Source organism: Aythya marila, assembly GCF_965140915.1.
Source record: "Aythya marila genome assembly, chromosome: 6".
Classification (NCBI taxonomy): Eukaryota; Metazoa; Chordata; class Aves; order Anseriformes; family Anatidae; genus Aythya; species Aythya marila.
The window spans coordinates 14,328,985-14,344,318 of NC_139047.1; the positions used below are offsets into that span (position 1 = coordinate 14,328,985).

The 15,334-nt window shown below is 36.4% G+C and overlaps 1 protein-coding gene across 4 annotated transcripts in view; it reads left to right on the plus strand.

The window, feature by feature from the left end:
• Positions 1 to 896: 896 nt before the first annotated feature.
• PDE1A (phosphodiesterase 1A) overlaps positions 897 to 15,334 on the plus strand; it is a 114,737-nt gene continuing 100,299 nt past the window's right edge. For all 4 annotated transcript variants that reach the window (XM_082763072.1, XM_082763075.1, XM_082763073.1 and 1 more), the window contains exon 1: positions 897 to 1,633. In XM_082763072.1, the coding sequence (XP_082619198.1) occupies positions 1,581 to 1,633 (53 nt within the window). In that variant the 5' untranslated portion in view covers positions 897 to 1,580. The remainder of the gene's footprint in view (positions 1,634 to 15,334) is intronic.

A 15,334-nucleotide genomic window follows, 5' to 3' on the forward strand; every position in this document is an offset into this window, starting at 1 on the left:
GTTAATCTAAATTTTCCTATGTGAAAGTGTATATTACTGGGATATTGGTTATCTCCCTGATTGTTATGTATCATTATTTCATGGAAATTTTGTGAAATTCATAATTTGTGCATAATGTAGTATGAATTTGCTTAGTTGCATACAGCCTAAGTCACATCTCAGTATTGCCTTTTTTCATTTTTTTTTCTTCAGACTTAGTGTCCCTCATGCTTAATTTGATAATGCCAGTATTATACTCTTAACAGTGTAAATTTACCACTCTTCTGCTCTCTGTCCAACTAATACTGCAGTTGCAAAAGACTCCCAGCCTTCCTGATCCTGCATGTCACATATCAGAAGCATTACCTAGCATATAGTAAGAGCTTTTTGAGAGTTAAGCTGGAAGAAAATGGGGTCACAGGGAAGGAGCCACTGTGGCAGGTCCTTTTCCTCTCTGCAAGAGGGCACATGCAGTGTCAGGGTGCCATGCAGCCAGCTGCATGCGGGTGAGTGCTTGCTTTCTGCTCCTCTGGCTGGGTTTCAAGTTTCGCATCAAGACCTGTGCCAGCACCACTTTATTACGGACCCCTTGAATTGCCTGGGAAATGGCATCTCACCTTAACCACTCGTGACCAGTCCCACAAGAACCACAGTTCTGCTCCTGCCTTGTAGCTTTCATTACAGCCTCTGTTTGCTGCGGTTGAATTCTTCCTGATTTATGTCAGCATGATGTCAGAGCAAGCTCTTGACTTTGAATCTCTGTTGAAATCTTATCTTGCAAACAGTAACAGTTTGCTACTGTCACTATCTGAACTTGGTCAGCTTTGTTTTCTTCACTCACATAGCGTTGGTTTGTTTTATGTAGTTATGGTTCTACCAGCTACAAACACCATATTCTGCTTCAGCCAACTCTAGGTTATTAGGTTATGAATGCTAAAAATTATGAGCAGTGCTTTAATTTACATAGCTATAGCCACACATCATCCTGAGTGAATAAAAGCCAGATTGTAAAATAATTACAATCTCTTGAAGTGGAGCCAGCCTCACAGACCAGATCCATCCGTCTTCATTAATTTGTATACAGTTCTTTTACCAGAACAAACTTTCTGAAGGTACTCGCATGGGAATGCTGAAACAGCTGCACAACTTTTATTTTGAAGAAAAACAAGTTGAGCCTTGGAACAGTGTGTTTTAAAGAGCGAGGGAGAGAGTGACTCTGCATTTAAGACTTTGACCAGCATGTGTAAGAAGTGCTCTCATGGCTGGAATAATCTAAAACATTTTTACCTGGGTAGCACTTGGCAAAGCTCCCCTTTTTTCCTGCACAGTTGAAAGGAATCCAGTACAATTCTGTGCTTCGATCAACTTGACTCCAGTTTTGCTCAGCCTGCAGGGTCTGCTGGTGCACGGACGTGCCTGTCTTATGTGGCCTCTATGGCCCTTTTCTGCTCAACTGTCAGAAAGAGGGAGGGAGGCTTCCCCCAGAACCAAAATATCGTTCTGTGTGCTCTCTGCAGCACAGTAGCTAAGACCAAGTTTCCTGATTACTCCCTGGTCTTTTTGGAGTTATTTGCTGGAAGAAGTCTTTTTTCCGTCTTTAAATGGATGATTGTGTTACAATCAAGAAAAAGCATCTCCAAAGACCAATCTTTAGGTAAGTGATGCTACTGTTTCTTTGAACTGAAGACATTATGAACTTTTATCCTATTTGTTAGCTTAACGTTCATATGCGAACACACAAAAAATTGCTCAAGAAAAAGAGTTTAATCTTAGATAGTATTAGATAATTTTGGTGCTCAGATTATATTTTTTCTACTTGTATGGGGACTTTGGAGATTTTTTTTCTTTCTGTCATCTACATTTTCTAAAGTTTTGTGGGGGATTGCCTTTATTATGAAAGAGGAGCAACATAGCTCTTGAAAACTTTTTTTTTTTTTTTTTTGGTGCGCACATTTTGTTTTGTTTTCCTACAGCTCTGTAGTCCCTCAGTGTATTCTGGAATTATAAAGCTGTTTAAATGTGGAACACGAGTCTTGGTTGGTTTAGTTGACTGTGTCTGGATGGCAGAGTTTTCGTATTTGAAATGATGCACCTAATAGTGTAAAGGAGCTTGCTTGCTCCTCAGGGCTAGATTTATTTTATTTATCTTTTACTAAAGCATACCCCTTTATTTCCTTTGGCCACTGCTAGCTTCAGACTAAGTGATCTTGCATGGGAAATAATATTTCTCAAACTAGTGAGAGTAAGGTTTCAGTGGTCACAGGATTAAATATACCTCCAATAGTTCACACTTCTGTTTATGGCTAGTGACATCTTCAACAAAACTCCAGTTCTTACTGGATGACCAGTAGGATATTGAAACCACAGTGTTTATATGACAAATATATATAAGATTATAGATGGTCCCAGAGTAAATACAGGTTTGTAATTTATTGGATGGCCACTACTGATGTCATATTTTATGAGATTACAGTAATGGCTGGCATTTCAACTTCAGGGTAAACTCAGGTAGCCATGCCAGGATTATGTTCTGCTACCTGGGGAGAAGTCTTTCAGTAGTGTACAGTTACGGTGCAGAAAGGGAATACAGAGATTAAAAGGTTATTACAGGAATGAAATGGCCTAAGTGCTAACCTTAAGTTGGAAAGTCCTGTGTGGATTTGCTATGTAATTTATATCAGAAATTAAATGAAATGTATTGCACTTTGCTTTAATGAAGTGTGGCTAAGGCATTATTTTGTAGAAAGCTGTTGACTGAAATTAATAGTTTAGTTCACTGTATTTCTGTTTAAACATCGGTAACCGTTTTTAAAGGATCAATGATAACTATCCAATAAACTGTAACCTTTAAAAACTTTATTATAAAAGCACATTCTTCACAGTCTTGGTGCCATTAGAATTGCGGGCGAAGTGCATATTTCCTGGTGTGTTCAGAAATCTGCTGTATGTCATGTAGCATTGGATAGTTTGCAAAAGTTTTCTTAATGGATATCTCCCTAAACTCTCTTGTGGTTGTAAACTTAACTCAATGAAATACAAGAAATTTCAACATTTCTTGCCCAATTCATTCCTGCAAATCAGTTTTAAATACAGAACAGCAACTAACTATTGCTGGCATGCTTAATCCAGAGCAAGAAAACCCCTAATATGGAAAGCCCCCTAAGAGCCCACGGCTCTGCAGTGACTCTTCTGGCAAAAGATCTCTGTTATACTACAGTAAATGCTTAAGAAACATTTCCAAGGTCGAGACCAGCACAATATTTTAGGCAGCTCAAACAGAAAGACAATCTCCGTATGCCATAAAGATCATATCATGTACAGTAAATACAGATGCTATCATAGTACATTAAACAGATGATTTTTTTAAAGTGTGCTCATTTTCCTTCTGACTTTGGAAAATATTCTCCAGTGAAATAGTGTTCTTACACATGAATTGTGAAGATTTAGCCTCAGTGCTTTTAATCCTGTAATATTTTTCCCATATAAGTAGTATGGTTTTACGGGGTGCAAACCTTACATTGAAGTAACTGAACCTGCAGTTCAGATTATATTTTTTCCCACAAAACAAGAAGAAAATATAAAATTGCCCATATATAAGTGTGTGCGTGCATGTGTGTGTGAGTGTAATCTGTATATACAGGCAGCAGTAATTTTAGATGTACACTAAAAAAATCAGGTCTTTCTTGGGAGCTATAGCAGAACTTAAGTACCTATGAGTATCTTCCTTAATAAGGTAAATTTACAGTGGATATATACTTTTGTTTGAGTTACCTTCTCAGTAGAAAAAAAAAAAAATAACAGACTGAGGATCTATTGTAAATGTTACCTTCCATGTTACTAATCCTTTGTGTAAGAGTATGATAAGTACTACATTTTCATATGTGGAAATCAATAACAAAAAAGATATTTCACACACTCATGTTCTTTTTTTTTTTTTTTTTTTTTTTTTTGTAAGTCCTGAATTCATGAAGTAATAATATAAAAATGCTGTGAAAGAAGTGTAACTTTTGGTATTTCCAATTTAGTTGTGGTAGGAATTAACTAAAAAATTCATTCAGAAATATAGCTGCGTAAAAAAGCCAAGCTTATGAATCATAAAGAAGTGATTAATAAATCACATCAATTGGATAAAATTTTGTAATTGCATCAGAACCCAACTGCCAGATACTTAGAGATTCCTGCCTTTGTTAATATCAAAAGATCTGCCTGTTATATGCGAAGATACTTCAACAGAGCTCAGATATTTCACAGAGCTTGGATATTCACTAGCTATTTTAATGCTAACATAAATTACTGAGGACATTCCATATTTTTATTAAGAACAGCATCTTGAGCATATTTGCTATAACTGGAAATGGTCAAATTAATTCAAACAATAAACAAATCAGCTTTCTCAAAGAATGCAGTGGGAGCTTCATAGCTCTGCCATTTAAAATTGGATTGAATAAAGCCACATAAAATATGCTTTAGGGAACAAATCCTTTCCTGCCAACTGCATAGATTAGATGACATAATAAGTGTTTTAGTTTTCAGATTTATGTGATTTCTATTAACATAAGAATCTCCACAATCATTAGTCAATGCTTACACTGAAGCTAATGTTTTTCTACACTCCAGTCTGTTTTTTGTTGTTTTGTGACTTTGGTCTTCCTTGTCTTCACTGTGAATGGAAGCAAAAGAATCAGAGTGTCATAAGAGAAGCTGTTCTGGTAACTGCCTTAGTTGGATCCAAGAAAACCTGGAATTATTTCAAGAAATCCATGGCCTTTTGAGATTTCCTGATCAACTGTAGCTGGATAATAACAATGAATTTGTCCTTGCTGTGTAACTTTGATTTAATGCATTTTTAAAAATATTAATGCATTAGTTTCAAAATACCTCTCTTTTCTGTTCTCTGTTTGACACATTTTTTGTGGAAAAATAGGGCTCATGGTGTTCTTTCTCCTGCTTTTTGGGAGTGGAAAAACACTTGTTTTCCAACTCTTCAGGGAGCTCTACTGTTATCTTTAATATGGTGTTTGCCTATGAAAGAAGCTTCTTGTACTGTTGCTGTTGTTCCATTATCTTTGTTCACTATATATATGAACGTTGTATTAATTGTAATTAACTACACTAGATCTCTGTAACTTGAACTCCTCTTTTACTAAAAAAATGACCTAGTCCAATCCTTTGGTTTCTTACTTCTAGTCATGTAAATAAAAAAGTCTGCTTTGTTATTTTGTTTTATGATAAAATCAGCTTCAAAAACTGTATTCTGAATCTTACTGTAATCCACTTGCAGAAGCTGTTCCAACGTGATTCTTACACCTCTGCAGGGCACATAGGTGATGCTAGGTGATGGCTGTGCAGTATATTGCATATGTTTACAAAGACCAGGTTTCTACAAAATATTTATACTGCCATCATTTGTGGAATAAGAATAATCTATACCGGTAACTTTATTTTTCATTTACATGTAGTATAGTAAAATACAGAAACAGCATGTTCTGTGACTTCTAGACATTACAACTTTTTGGCAGACTCTTCTCCTATGGAAAAAAATACACTGACAAGTATTTTCTAGCAAAAAATAACCACCATTGTAATGTCCTTTTTTTTTTTTTTTCCCCTCTGGAAGCTCAAAATATTCAGGACTTTTCCAAGTACAAGCAAACACCTGCTTATATATAAGGATGGTATTTTTTTCTTAATTGTGATTTATAGTTTACTCTTTTTGCACTACGACTTCAATATAGTATGTACTGAACAGGGATCCTTGTATTTTACAGGAGCATAAATGGTGCTTGCACCTTCTCAATTAGTGTCCATGGAGCAAGCACAAAATCAGGATATCACATGAAAAGGATGTATCTCAGTGAAAAGGAAATGGTTGTAACAGTAGGCAACCTAGAAATTAGTAGACTTTAAAGCTATAAAGTGGTTTAGGAGCTTGTAAAAACAAAAACGAAAACAAACAAACAAAAAAACTGATCTTTTCTGTCTTTATTTGTAGTGGTCTTCAATGGGTCCAAATTATTATTATCCTTATTCCTTGTGTGTAGAGAATAAGCAGATAAATGGGAAACTTTGCCAGGTTTATATTGAATAGTGAACTACAATTACTACAAATCTACATTATATATCATTATTGCTAGTGATCATTTAATTGTAAATTAATGTAGCATATTAATTTAATGAGTGATAATTTATTCCAATGGTGTAGGAGGAAGGTGGGAAGGGAAGAGAAGATGTCATCATCCTTTGCTTCTTACTTTAAAGAAAGGCTGGAATGTAAAAGCACAGTTCCACAAGAAAACCCTGACATCAGTATGTTTCTTGATTTCCCTTTGCCCTAACAGCAAAGCTTGTTGCACCTTCTGAAAGGCTATATACAGTGCATAACCATGGCCATCTCTTTGGTGATACTGCTGAAGGTATTTTATGCTTACATGCTTGTTTCTGCCTCTTTTGTGTGGTTTTTGTGGTTATATTGATGGGTAAATACCCAAATTTTATGTTGTCGTGTATTGGTTTAAACAACAGTTGTTTTTAAATGGTAGTACCTTAAAAGACTTAACTTAGAAACTGGAATGAGAAAGAGGTTAATATAAAAAGTAATCATAGAAAAAGTGGGCATTGGGAGGAGGATTGAGAGGACAGAAACATCCGCTCTTACAGCAAAACATACTATATGGTAGAGATATCTCAATCTGGTGATAGCCAAGCTAGGAAGTCAGGAGAACTTTTATGGTCATCACAGTAATGATAGTCTAGATTGCTGTTGAAGTGATGGAGAAAAATCCTGTCTGGTTTTGAAAAATGAGTTGTGAAGAAGACTATTTGTTTTGGTACTTTTGACAATAGAAAAAGATTTGGTGGCTTAGAACCATGGATTTTTATTTATTTACTTATTTTTGTACTAAAATACAACTTTTTTGTGTAACTTAAGACAGTTCATTAACAAGAACACGCTCTTTATTTAAGCACTCTGTTCTGTATTGTTGTGTATCCAGTTTTGTTCTGCTCTAAGTTTCACACTCTAAAGAAAATACCATATGAAAAACAGTTTTGCATCATATCTCATGCTTCTTATAAGAGCCTTCCCTTCATTCGTACTTAATCAAGAACTGATTTAACAACAGTTTTGACTGTAGACTTCCAAAGAGAAAACGTGAAGTGAGAATTTATCTGCATTCACTGATCAACATTTTAATCTTTAAAGATTTCTTTTGGTTGGAATTAAAGTGTCATTATTTAGTGCAAGGTTTAAAAGGATATATGCACAAATGTCAGGCTATGCCTCCACTGGGATAAAAAGGAGTCAATTTTTTGGATAGTAGCAGAAGAGCAGCCGCAGATCATGCATTGCTGGTTGCATTTTAGAGGAGTTTAAAAGGGAAGAGAGGAACTTCTGTATCATGTAGTTATTTATTTTCCCTGAAGAAATAGAACTGACAGTACTTCAATAGAACAGTACTTCAAGCAGAGAAAGCAATAGTGCAAGAGAAAGAAGACAGTGAATTATTTTTTTGCATATCCTAAAGAATCAAGACGATGGGAGGCAGGAAAGAAATTAAATTCTGTTGAGATATGAGGTAGAATTCTGGAATAGGGATTTTTTTTTTTCCCTATTTCTCTGAATAATCAGAAGTGATAACGTAATTCTTTCTAGGGTGGAATTGACATATTCTGAAGGCAGATTTAAAGAATTAAGCTGTAAGTGCAAGTATTTGGGGTCCTGGCATTGTGAAAACATTGTATTGGAAATATGTTTCATCAGAGCTAATGCCCCTGTTATGCTGAGTTCTCCACATGTTTGTACAAGGCCCAGGAGTGAAGAAGAAGCACTGTAAGTCGCCACGGTAGACAGACAAGCACTATCCCACACCACAGATTAGCAGAAATTTTCAAATTGGTGGGAAAAGGAGTTGTAGCACAAGGTAAGAGTCATTCTTCTGCCTCACAGAACTTGCAGCCCTTGGCATGGTGGGAGACCGTTATTTTTACTTCTCCTTTGCATTATCCTTTTCTGGAGAGTCATAGACTAACATTGCCTGGTATAGTTGAAGAATACTTATTCCTGCTTTCCCATGGCATTGGTTCCTACACTTGCCGCAGAGTACTTGATACCCATTTTGTCTCAGTTTAACATCCTTTGTATCCATGTACGAGCGCCTGTGAATGAAAACTGCAGCTCAGCCAGTGCAGCAGCTCTGTGAAGCAAACTTGAAGTGTCCTCTCTTGTATTTTTGAAAAATAAGCAGGTTTTCCATGTGGTAAAAGCAGAGTTTTGAATTTGTTTCTGTGGCAGTCAGAAGGCTGCACTTGAGCATGGCTTGGCACCTGGCTGGGGTCATGGACCAGGACAGAGGCAGGTCTCTTGCCTCCACGCCTAGGATGGAGTAGGATGGGAACTTGCTGTGGAGAGAAGCAGCAGCAAAGAAAGGAAGTGGGCTTCCTTTATGCAGGTTTTAAACAGCTGCTTCTGTCAAACAAGATTAAATAGCTTCCAGCATAATCCTGGCTAGATCACAGGAATCTCATGCCCATCAGTTTTAAAAACAGACTAGGCTGACTTTCTGGGTTTCCAAGCTTCCTGTGTGCACATAAATGCACTTGAAGCAAAAGGAGTCCTGATTTACCCATGAGCAGAACCACATACGATGGGCCTGGTCATTGTATTGTGCTGAGATGCTCATTAGTGTTTGTTCATTAATCTGCCTGGTAATTATCTGCATTAAATATGAGAATGAGAACTGGCTATGTTTTAAACATGTATTTATTTATTTTCCTATAGTATATTTAATATATTTGTGTATTCTGTGTGTAGAATATTCTGGCATGTCCTTAAGGTGTTATCAGATAATGTTATTAAAAGTTGATTTCCAAACCAGGAGAGAATAGCAAAGAACAATCCAAGCCAGTACTCTGTTTATTATTGGACATTATGGAAATCTTGTTTTCTGAAATGTTTAATTTTCCATTTAGCCAGCGCTTGCAAACATTCATTTTAATTCTTCAATATTTCATCTTTTAGATACATAGAAAAGCAGATAATAGAAAAAAATGAAGCAAACTGTCTGCCCACCTAAGAATCATGAGTATGATGGTTTACTTTATAAATGCATGTGAAAGTGAAAATGGGATTTGGCAAGACATTTAAAAGAGTTACATTTTAAGTATTTTTAACTTTTGAAAATGCCTATAGTGCCTATGAGGCAATAATGACAAAGTAAATTAACAAATCCAAAAGAGAGTCTGAGAAACAGTTTACACAAATATTTGGAACTGTTATCCCAAAATATTACCAGGATTCTGCTCTCAAGTGTGATTTTAAAATTGTTTTAAAAATGTGAATTTTGATGAGCTTGATAAACAGCCATCAAATGCATAGACTGCATTTGTGTAAACCTGTGGTTTTCTGAGCTAAGCTGCTAATGTACAAAAAGGCACTCAATGGTATGTTCTGTATTAAGAAGTTGGCCATTACGACACTACATTTGAATTAATATCATTTCCTCTCATACTCTTTTCTGGCAATCTGATTTTACTCACAGCTTGAAAACCTGAGATTCAGCAGGAGGTAGTGGAGAATACAAAGGGTTCACGTGCAATACAGGACCATCTATAGATGCTAACTTGGCTAATGCAAGCAGTTCAGTTACTCTATAGTCATGTATAGTCACCTTAACTCATATACATGAGCTTGCACGTAGTCGTAACTCAAACCAAAAATGGTTGGGGAATGACATAGGAAACTGGACAAGTGGGAGGATCAAGGCTGGTGTGAGCAAGTGAGGATATGAATCTCATTCTCCTACTTTCATGCACCTTGCAATGGAGGTTTCTGCAGTGCTGTGTGTGCCTGTTGTGCTGGTGCACACTGCTGAGGTGCTTCAAGCTCACCTGGTGGCTGCATGGTGACTTCTGTCAGCATCAAACTCGGTTTTGAGTGTGGCTTTAGCCACTCCAAGATGTCTCTTTGCTGCCTCAAATTTCTGTACTTTCCTTATACCTCTTTTAAGCTGACTTTTTTTTTTTTTTTTTTAATTTCAGAAGTCTCTCCATAATTCCCTGGTGAATTCCTGTGGCTGATGGTCATCTTCCTCTTTGACTTAAACAGTTTTGTGAAAACGTACTTTCAGAGAGTTTCCTCCATCCCATCCACACACACTACTTCTGCTCCTACTGTTATCCAGCTTTTTTCTTTCTCTCTCTTATTTATTTATTTTGGCCAAAGACAGACACTGCAGACACCTACACAGATGCAGATGAAGTGTTAGGAGTTTAAAGATAGGATGTCAGCACTAGAATTGAGCTTGATGGTTGGGTTGAATGTATAAGGAAGCAGAGGATCAAATTTGAGTAGGAAAGGTCACAAAGACCTACTGGTGGGAAGAGTCTGTTATTGTTCAGAGGAAAAAATACACGCAAAGATGAGGAGGAAAAAGGAGACAGAAAGTCCACAAGTATGTAGCTACTGGTAAGGCTACATAAGGGATGGAAAATAATGGATTAAAAAAATCCAAAACTGGAGATCATTTATGATTTAAAGAGTGGCTTTAGTGGCAGAAGTACACTGAGAAGTTGGATAAGAGTTTGTGGAATTGAGAATGAAAATGGTTGATGAGAATGGGTGGTAAGAAGCTGTGCAGAGATGATATGAAGCAAAAAAAGAAAAAAAAAAGTGGATAATAAATTGAAGGCAAAATTAAAAGAGAAAGAGAATGAGTAATGTAGAATATAATGAGTGATGTGGAAATGCAAAGACAAGCAGGTGGTGAGCTGACAAAGAAATTAATGAGAGTATGGTCATTTGCAGTTTTACATGCTTACTCATCCCTAATATACCAGAACATAATTGTGTTAAATTACTCCATGTTATCTGTAGGTAGACTACTGATAGTGACTCTGGTGAAATATATTTAATATTTAATATTGTCTTGATAGGCTGGTTGGGATACTGCTAGTGAGCTGTTTTGTACTACTTCTAGGAAAACTTTTCCAGTGATGAATTCAGGAGACATTACAAGAAGATTAGTAGTTAAGTCATTTTCCAACTGGCATGAGTGAACTTTGTAATGTTTCTCATTAATATTGTTAAAAGTGTCTGATTGTATAAAGTACTTCAAGGAAATAGTGATGTGAAAAATCCACTTAGGAAGCAGATCCTATTTTTTTTTTTTTCTTTTTTCAGTTTGCAAAAATTAAGTGAAGCGATTTCCTGATCACCAGAAAAGCTGACACGCAGCTTTCCTCCAGGCCTGCAACTAGTGTTTAAACATTGCCTGACATAGAGAAATTAAGTCAGCTTGATTCCTCTGTATTGCTATTCTGATTGTTGGAGCTCTAAGGTTTTCAGTCTACATTCAGAGCTTAAAGCATGCAGCTGTAACCACACCATGGTGGTTGTTATACACTTTATGGGTAAACATCTGTATTTTTGGAGTAAATTAGTTTGGTCTCCTGGTAGCAGTAAAGGAGAGACATTTTGTGCTGAGCTGATCTATCTTAAGTTATTAATTGCCTTACTTTAGGCAATCCATTTTTCAGCACCAGAATAATAGGTCTTGCTAACCTCTCATTTGAAATGTAATGATGTCTACTCGAGGCTTTGGATACACATTAACTGGAACATTTGTATTATGCAAACCAAGTAAAATGCATTGGTGTAAAACTAATGTATTGCACTAACCTTCACTGTTGATAATGGACAATTAAAAGAAATTGTTTAAACATTTCTGTGAACCAGAATTAATAGCTTCCTTAGTGATGGAGAAAGGATTTCAATGCTATAACGACATGGCTCATAAAAATTAAAATTTAAATAAACAAGCATTATACTTGACTAATGGGGGTGGTATTTCTAAATAATTAACAGAATTTTCTTGTTGTTTTGAACAGCAACAACCAAAAGCAACAACAACCAAATCCCCATAAAAATGCATATAGATTTTAAACAATGTTCAGCAAGGCTGATCTAGTCAGAATGATTGCCCCTTCAGGGACCCAATTAAAATGTACTGTTATGTTACCAGATCTCCCCATTTACATTCCATTCTCCTGCAATGTAAAACAAAACAAAACAACAAAAACAAACAGGCAAACAAACAACAACAAAACAAAAACACAACCAGCCAAACAAACAGAAAAACAAACAAAAAAAAACAACCAACCAACCAAAAAAAACAAACACCTTTAATGATTCTATTACCTAATGTACCACACTACATGAAGCTTTTCTAAGGAATCCAGAAGAATATTCCTTAGCCCAGCCTGAACTCCATCCTGCTACTGGCTGCTTCCATGACAGGACGAAGCTTCCTTGTATGTTCTCTCAATGTATGTGCACTACAGTGAGATCTGCAGGAAAAAAATGCCCAAAGCTATTGAAAAGATTGCTTCTTTCTCTCCTCAGTATATGGAGGAATACTTTGTCATCAGCTTCTTATTAGTAACTTTTTTCTGTGTTTACCTTTCTGGCTTTCAGTCTTCTCTTTGTTCGACAAAACGAATCCACTTCTTCAGTATTCCTCTTCAGGTGAATTTGCCTTAATTTCTGGGTTTTATTGTTTCCTTTTCCTTTGTGGTATGTCTACAGCTTTCTTCAAAGTATAATTCCTCCAAATGGACAGATTATTCCAGTAAAAAATTATATAGGTGTTAGTTGGGAGAAAAATGAATGTGTCTCAAAATCCAAGCAACTCTTTTATATCACCAAGACTTGCTTTTTTATGCTATTATCCCTTCTTAGTCATGATATCATTCCCAAGATAATTTCCATATCATTTTTGGTGTTACTGCTGCCTCATCAAGTGTTTCCATCTCCTTTCTACAGCATTTTTCAATTGTCTCTATTAAATGTTATTTCATGTAATAGGAAGAATTTCTTTGAATGAAATTTTTATCTAACCTCCTAGGTACTTGCAGCTTTGTGTTCATGTTCACAAGCTCTTATCACTGAGCTTTATGTCTCTATCCAAGAGAATATGCAGTTGATTTGAGCTGGTATAGTTGATTTGAGCTGGTATCTTATGATACCACTTGAATTGTGCTCTTTATGTGGCAGTGAACTATTCCTAATTGTTTATTCAACCAGACTTATCCTCATTTTAGGTAATTTCATCAAAATTATATTTCCTTACTTTCTTTATGAGAATGTCTCATTAGGACAGCAGGAAAGACTTTATTAAGTCATTATATTACAAAAACACTTCCTTCTTACACACTAGACCAGTTAGTCTAGCAAAGAAGAAAATTAAAGAGATTTGACAGGATTTGCTTAGGAAAAATTAGCTTTGGCTATATTTTATTACTTTTTTAAACATGTATGATCCTTTAAAATGTTTTATTAACTATGTGATCTTTTTCTCTCTGTGAATCTCAGTTAAAAATGAGTTCTTGTTTCATTATCTTTGTGTGCTTTTGGCAATTTCTGTTCTTCCTCATCTTGGTAATTTTCTGTAAATTTGCTTCATTATTTGCTCCCTGTTGTCATTTAATAAAGATACCTTTTAACAAAGGCCCTATATTTATTTCTTATCTTTTGGGGCCATTAGCTTCAGCTGGAAGTAAGCGTTAGGACTCTTGCTGTGCCACTGATCACTTTGCTGCTATGAGGGTTGTGTCTGTCAGTGCCACCAGTAACTATGGATGAGCAGCATCAAGAACAAAATTGATCATGTGCCCCAGGCAGAATGGTTTTTGACCACTGACTTGGACAAGCTCCTCCTAGCAGAAGAGTGAGGCGTGAATTCTTCTCTCACCAGTGGGAATCATTCCTCTTGATGGCAGATTTGGGATCTTGGTGGATAGAGGGCTTGCACTAAGGGTAGAGCACAGCCATGTGAGTACACAGTGGCCAGTCTTCTTATGCAGTTGCTGATGTAACTGCATTCTTCCCTTTTAGCTGATTTCCTCAGTCCTGGATGTGTCTATGTTGAAGAAGTCCTTTGTTTGTGAAAATTTCACACTTAAACCATGCTATCCTGCAGCTTTCCTGAAGTATGGAGGTACTTCTTTGGCAGACATCCCAGAGTGGGTGATGCTTCTGTCCAGTTTTCATTGGTGGGTATGCAGTCTGGTTATCAGGACTAGCGTGGATATCCCCAGTGTCAAGATTGTTTTGTGGGCCAGGACTTACTAGATGCAGACTAAAGAAGAGATAGTGGTGTTGACATCATTTTGATTTCCACACGCTCTAATTCTTCCCCTTTGTACAATCTGAAATAAGAAGTGAAAGACCTACTTCTGTGACTACTGTCAATAGGTAAATTTAGCAGGTAAGCTCAGTTTGTCTCCCAGCATCCAAACATCAAGACCAAAGTAACATCTTACCATACATTATATTGCACATCACAAACTGGTATATGTTAATTCTAGCCTATTGGGTGGAAAAGCTGGATCAGGCCTGAGTATAAGCAAAAAGGGAGAACCAGGCCTCTAGTTAAAAAGCTGTGTTTTTACTATGTGGTCTTTACTGTGCTTTAGCTATTAGGTGTCACCTCCCAGAGGAAGCATCTTAGCAGCAGCTTCTTGTTTGTTTTCAGTGCAGTCAAAGAAATTAGAAATTTAAATAATTGCCAAAGGAGGTTGAATTTAATCAGTTTGATGTGAACTGAAAGAACTGCTTACATGGGCAAAAAAGCCGTGAGTCACCACCTCTTGTTTAAAAGTAGAAAAGGACTCCAAGTAAGCTTTACATTGAACAAACGCACTGAACACATTTTTTAATCTATTGTGCTGGTAAGTAAGATGTGATCAAATTCAGGGGTAAAACAAAATGTATTAACCATCCTGAAGACTCTCTAGAGAAGTGTCCAGTTTAATTTCTTTTATGAAATAGGTAAAATCCAAACAGTAAGCAAACAGCAAGGATAACATACCTCACAAATTCCTCATGTTTAAATGGCTCAAGGTACTGATAACCAGCGTAGATAAGTTTAAAAGTACACCTACTGTTCTACAAATGCTCATTTACAGCAATAGTTTTCTTTCTCATGCAATAAACTCTCCTGATTTTGTACAGTGAATATTCACAGAGCAAAGTGTGAGTGGATAAATTGGATTGCTATCATCGCTGTCCTAAGATGTTGTATGGATCCTGAAGAGATTCACTAATGTGGTAGTTCTTAGGCTGCAGCACAGATGTTTGAAACTTCCATGCAAAGCATCCTTCTGAGACTGCCAAATATGCATTTATAGAATCTTGCAGACTGGTTTGGTAAAAGGGATTGATTTCATTATATCCATATTTTTTCCTGACTACCCTTTGATGGTGTTTCTTTACTAAGTAAAGACGTGATCCTGCAAATAATTGTGCCCATGGGTAGTCATTATGAGAGTTCTAATGAAATAAGTGAGACTGCACATAAGA